This window comes from Cibotium barometz, chromosome 46 (assembly GCF_041138505.1).
Source record: "Cibotium barometz isolate CiBa-2024 chromosome 46, ASM4113850v1, whole genome shotgun sequence".
Lineage (NCBI taxonomy): Eukaryota > Viridiplantae > Streptophyta > Polypodiopsida > Cyatheales > Cibotiaceae > Cibotium > Cibotium barometz.
In genome coordinates this window covers 15,518,625-15,524,268 of record NC_141091.1, presented here as the reverse complement: position 1 = coordinate 15,524,268, position 5,644 = coordinate 15,518,625, and the positions used below count along the sequence as shown (strand labels likewise).

Here is a 5,644-nt window from a genome sequence, read left to right as displayed (position 1 = left end):
TGCTTTACATGTTGCTTCTTCTTCTTCACCTTCTATGGGAGATTTAAAGAGTTCTTTAGCAATGGAGCACCTTAAGATAAGCAAGTTTATCAGGGCTTTGGATCCCCGCTTGCATGGAAAAGTTCTTAGCAAAGATCCCACTAATTTTAAAGAGGCTCTTCGTATTGCTTTGAAGAAGGAGGCCACTCTTCATATTGAGTCCACATTCCAATCTTCTCCGAGTGTGTCGACCCCACCATGAGTGTGTCGACCCCACCACGAGTAGAGATAGCCTTAACATCTCAGGTACAAGCTCCATCCTTGGATCATAACATTGCACAACTTATGGCAAAATTTGCTGATTTGAAGTTACACTTAGTCAATGCAAGGCCACCTAGGGTTCCACGAGCTGAGGATAAACCTAGGGATAAAAGTAGTGTCACATGCTATGAATGTCAAGAGAAGGGGCACTATCGCACTGAGTGTCCAAAATTGAGAAAAAGAGAGGATAAAAGTTTAGCACTTTTAGAGGAAACATGCTTAGAAGAAGAAGAGGAAACATTGATGCAATTAATGGCAAAAAGGGGTCGTAAAACTAGAAGCCAGGAAGAAGAAGAACAAGAAGATAAATCTGAAGAAGAGGAGAAAAATAAGAAGAAGAAGAAGTCGTCTAGGAGAAAAATTGGACAATCTGACTTTCCTCTTGGACAAGGATCTCTTAGTTATGACCTCTTAATAGATCTTAGGGTGAAAACGGCACAAATCACATTTGGGCAGCTTTTGGCACTCTCTCCAAAGCTCAGAAAGGAATGGGGTAAGCTGGCTCTAGCACAAGGGAATCTAAGAAAAAGAAGAAGAGGGATAATGGGACTCCTATGGTTCAAAAGGTGGATATTGATATAGGAGATGATGTGCCTATGATTGATGTCATCATTGAGGGGCAAACAATTTCTAATGCGTACATTGATGGAGGTACGTCAATCAATGTCATGAGTGAAAAAACAATGAAAGATGCTGATTTAAAGTTTTGTACTAACTTTCCCTATCGCATCAAACTTGCTCATAATACTAGGGTGAAAACCTTAGGAATTGTCAAGAATTTGGGAGTGGCTGTATGTGGTATTTCTGTGCCTACAACTTTCCAGGTCATTCCTACAAAGCCTGACGCTAGGGCTTACCCATTGATATTGGGTAGGCCATGGCTTCGCCAAGTGAAGGCAATTCAAAAGTGGGAGACAGGTGATCTTATTCTACAAGGTGAGAATGAGAAGGTCCACTACAACATCAAAAGTCGTCTCGCAAGAAAGTGGTAAGAGGTGAACCTTCAACTTCCAAAAGTTCAGAGTCAGAGTCATCCGATGAAGAGGAGACAAGTGGTAGCTCCGAGGATTCCATCTCAAAAGGAGAGGTGGAGGGAGTTGCATTTGGTCTTTCCCGAGGAAGGGATCGAGGGGATGCTGAAGACAATGGAGCCTTGGAAGGGGAAGCTTCTTCAACCATGTGCGAGAAAGATGTGGAACTCACTAGTCCACCAAATTAGAATGAAGTTCTTCTTGATGTACTGAAAGGGAGAATTACTTAAAAATGTTGGATGGATTTCCTAACCTTTTTGCAAACAGCTACTCACAAGTATGCCAAGTTACCCTAGTAGAACACATTAGGAAAAATATGGACTCAAAAAGGGGCCGTGTAAGAGAGCCCATGTGGTGGGGACGTGTAAGCAAAAGGCGAATACTTTTGAATATAATATTTGCTTGTGGAGCCTTGGATCCCTCTGAAAGGCCCAATTTTTTATTCAAATGCCTGACATGTGGTGTATTAGTTTATTCTAAAGGCTGACATGGTGTAATAACTTATTCCAATGGCGGGAATCCTAGTTCTTTTGAGCGGGAAGCTCTTTGGGTTTATCTCTTTTCCACCCTTTCTTTCCATTTCTGAGCCGAAACAGCTTGCCTGTTTCTCATTTCCCCTTCCATTTCAATGAGTGTCTCTCCGCCTCCACCTTTGAATCTGTTGCACATTCAATGAAACATTGATTTAGCACACGTCGAGCTTTGATGAGATCTTTGGGCGACATTTTTGAAAGAAGATGAAAGGGGTCTTGATCTTCAAGCTCTGGCCTCTAGGCGAGAGACCATTCGTGCGCTCCAGCAGATGAACATGGGATCTCTTGCCGTCCTCGGACCACGATTCAATTTGGGAATACAAGTTTGAGGTGTAGAATGCTTATTCCCCATGCTCGACGAAGAAGTCCAGATTTTGAATGATCCTCACAAGGAGATGAACGACAAAATCTTGCGGTGTGTTTTGAGGTATGTGATAAAGCTCACCTTCTCCAACCCTTTTTTTTGTAACTTACACTTTGTAACTTACATTTTGTAACTTACATTTTGTAACTTACATTTTGTAACTTACACTCTGTAACTTACACGATTCATGACAACGCGAGAAAGATAGTGTTTAATTTTACGTAAGGTTCAACTCGCGTTGTGATGAATCCAGATATTTTTGGGCCTGTTCTTCAAGCAATGGTATTCTGATGCTGATTCCAATTGTTGTGCAGCTATCTTATTTCAATTTTGCCTCGCACGCCCCTGAAGGCGCCGGTGTGCCACACCCAGCACGGCGATCTCATTGGTGGCCTGATTGATGAGGCTCTGCAGGAGGCTGATTGTTGGCCAACGCAGTGTCATTGTAAGGAGGAAGGGACACCGCCTGAGTCTTCTTTTTTGCATACTTCGAAGAGTGAGTATTTTTTTTTGGAAGATGCCATATCCATAACATGTGATGTTTTATTCCTCCCGCCACATATCGAAATAAACTAAGATATCCCTACTCATGCAGTTCCCATTGGAGCCTGGTACTCGTTGACGTGCAAACAGCAAGGGTGTACCTCACAAATTCAATGGCGGGCGTCCAGGGCCAACGTCGAGCTGTAAGTACAACAAAAGTAATCTCAGACTTAGTTTGTGGATCTATGTAACGAATTCGTTAGTTTGAGTGTGGTGAAAATACTTTTATATTGCTGAAGGTCTGACAAACAAAGCTAATAAACATTATTTTATAATATGAGGGGCAGATAGCAGGCGTGACAGAAGAATTTAAAATTATCATAGGACTGACACGCAGGTTTTGTTAATATTTTTTGAAGATTTGGAGTATCTCCACGTTTTGGGTGGGTTTGTACAGAGGACCCACCACCAATGAAGCCCATTGGGAGGATTTCCTGTCACCGAACCCATGTGGTTATTATTATATAGAAGTCTGAAACAGCCCCCTTTTGAGTCCAAATTTTTCCTAATGCAAGATTGATCTCAAGCCCCAAAGTAAGCCAGTGGTACAGCGGCTAAGGCGTTTGGGAGTAGTGCAAGCAGAGGTGCTTAAGAATGAGGTAACTAATTTGCTTGCAGCTGGATTTATTTTTCCAGTAGAGAATTCATAGTGGATTTGCCCAGTTGTAGTCACTCCCAAAAAGGGTGGAAAATGGCATGTGTGTGTGGACTTTCGCCCTCTGAATGCATGCACAAAGAGGGATTATTATCCTCTACCCTTTCAGGATGAGATTTTGGATCAAGGTGCAAGTCATGAGTTGTATTGAGTGTGTGATGGATACTCTGGATACTTTCAAATCCATATTTGTGAAGAAGATCAAAGGAAAACCTCATTTATCACCCCTTGGGGAGTGTATGCCTATAGGGTGATGCCATTTGGCTTGACCAATGCACCAGCAACTTTTCAACACTTCATGAGTCAGGCATTTGCACCTTACTTGGGAAAGTTTATAAGGGTCTTTTTGGATGATTTTTGCATTTATTCAAGCCGCATGGATCACTTGGAAAAGTTGAGGTTGGCCTTGCAAAGTATTGATAATGCAAAAGGGTGTCTTAATCCTGGAAAATGCCGCTTGGCACGAAGGAAGGTGGTTCTCTTGGGACATGTTATCTCAGAAGAAGACATAGAGATGGATCCTGAGAAGGTGCAGGCAATTGTGGTCCTTTCACCACCTACCAATGTACGGGAGGTAAGGAGGATTTTGGGTAAAATAAAGTATTACCAACGCTTTGTTGTTGATATGTTCTCTGAGAAGATGTATCCTATAAATGATCTGTTGACAAAGAAGAATGTTTCTTTCCAATGGGGGCCCGATCAAATTCAATCTTTTCGTTTGCTCAAGAAATGCATGAGTCAAAGTCCAATTGTGCAGCCTCCTAGGTGGGGGGAGGACTTTTATGTGAACCCAAGTCTCATCACATTCAGTGGGTCCTATACTCTTACAAAAGGGAGAGCAAGGGCATATGCAACCAGTGTATTATGCAAGCCGACAACTCACTGATGTCAAGGAGAGGTATGGTGAAATGGAGAAAGGTGGTTTGTTTCTTGTTTTTGCAGTAAAGAAGTTCAGGTCATACTTGTTACCTCGCCCTTTTTTCTTCCTCACATCTCAACCTTCTTTACAATTCTTGGTCCGCAAACCCAATCCTATGGTGGTGTTGGTGGTGGAGAGGAAGATTATGGTGGTGAGGATGATCTTGAAAACGAAGATGAAGATGATTTACCTTAATTCGTTTTCTTATTTTTTTTATTATATCCACTCAATCAACTTAAATAATGTTTTGGGGATAGAGAATTAAGGATTTCACTGATGTAATTACAAATGTGTTAATAAGTTCTTAACTCTTAATAATGACTCTTGAAATTAATGTTAATAATGTTATATTAACGTTCTCAAAAAATTGACTTGGAGGTCATGTAAAACCCATTCACTACAAGGGATTGGGCTCATACCCGCGCTCTTAGCCGCTAAAAATGACTTGTGAAAAAAAGTAGCGGGCCCGTGTATCAGCGCGTGTATAATCGCGGCCAGAGACATGCGTGTAAAACCGCGTGTACAGTACCTCTCAGACGCGCGTATACACGGGTGTGTAGCCGCGTTTTTTTCCACAGACGCGTTAATACACGCCAGTATACACGCTTCTTATTATATTAGACGCGGTTATACACGGCTGTATAGCCGCATCCTGTTCAGTTCCAATGTCCCAGACGCGTTTTTACTTGCGTCTATACACGCGTTTCTTTAATTTAGATGCGCTTATACACACGTTATTGCCAGTTTATACGCATTAATACACGCGTAATTTCCAGAGTATCCGCGCAGATACACGCAAATTTTAGCAATTTTGACGCGTTTATACACGCGAACAGAGAGCAAAAAAAAAATCCAGAGAGTGCTATTTGGTGCCTGAATACTGTTCCAGCATTCCAGCACCCAATAGCACTCTCTGGTTTAGGGTTTTTGGTGCATTAGACCATCCCATTAGACCATCCACGAAGAACATATGCACGAGGGAGATTAAGACAAGAACGACATGAATGCATACATTGTCATTACACGATTCAAGACAGCCATGAATGTAATACTATCGATCAATCAATTCAATATTACTATCAAAATTTCATACATGTATACAAGGGAGTCCATATCTCGAAGTAGCCCATGGCTTGAGTTTACAAAAAATATATACAATCACATCCTAAATATGGAATATGATACTACAAGTCTGAGTACTACTCAGACCCAGATGATGACTCGGTGCTCCCCCCATGCTCAGATGAGCTCGCATCGGTCGGAATGTCCGAGGAGTAGTGCTCACGTCCACCCTCTGCA

At 42.0% G+C, this 5,644-nt stretch overlaps 1 protein-coding gene across 2 annotated transcripts; it reads left to right on the top strand.

The window, feature by feature from the left end:
- Positions 1 to 2,177: 2,177 nt before the first annotated feature.
- Positions 2,178 to 3,262, top strand: LOC147611921 (uncharacterized). 2 transcript variants are annotated; one of them, XM_086784229.1, is made up of 3 exons: positions 2,178 to 2,291; positions 2,543 to 2,673; positions 2,824 to 3,262. In XM_086784229.1, exons 1-3 carry the CDS (start codon positions 2,215 to 2,217, stop codon positions 2,916 to 2,918), a joined length of 303 nt encoding a protein of 100 aa, XP_086640355.1. In that variant the 5' UTR covers positions 2,178 to 2,214; the 3' UTR covers positions 2,919 to 3,262. The 2 variants fall into 2 exon arrangements, with proteins under 2 accessions (XP_086640355.1, XP_086640354.1); XM_086784228.1 differs by having other exon boundaries at positions 2,543 to 2,724.
- The last annotated feature ends 2,382 nt before the right edge of the window (positions 3,263 to 5,644 follow it).

Coding starts and splice junctions, on each gene's coding strand:
- LOC147611921 (XM_086784228.1), top strand. CDS start 2,215: ATGCTCGACGAAGAAGTCCAGATTTTGAATGATCCTCACAAGGAGATG. Junction 2,292..2,542: donor ATCTTGCGGTGTGTTTTGAG/GTATGTGATAAA, acceptor ATTGTTGTGCAG/CTATCTTATTTCAATTTTGC. Junction 2,725..2,823: donor TTTTTTGCATACTTCGAAGA/GTGAGTATTTTT, acceptor CTACTCATGCAG/TTCCCATTGGAGCCTGGTAC.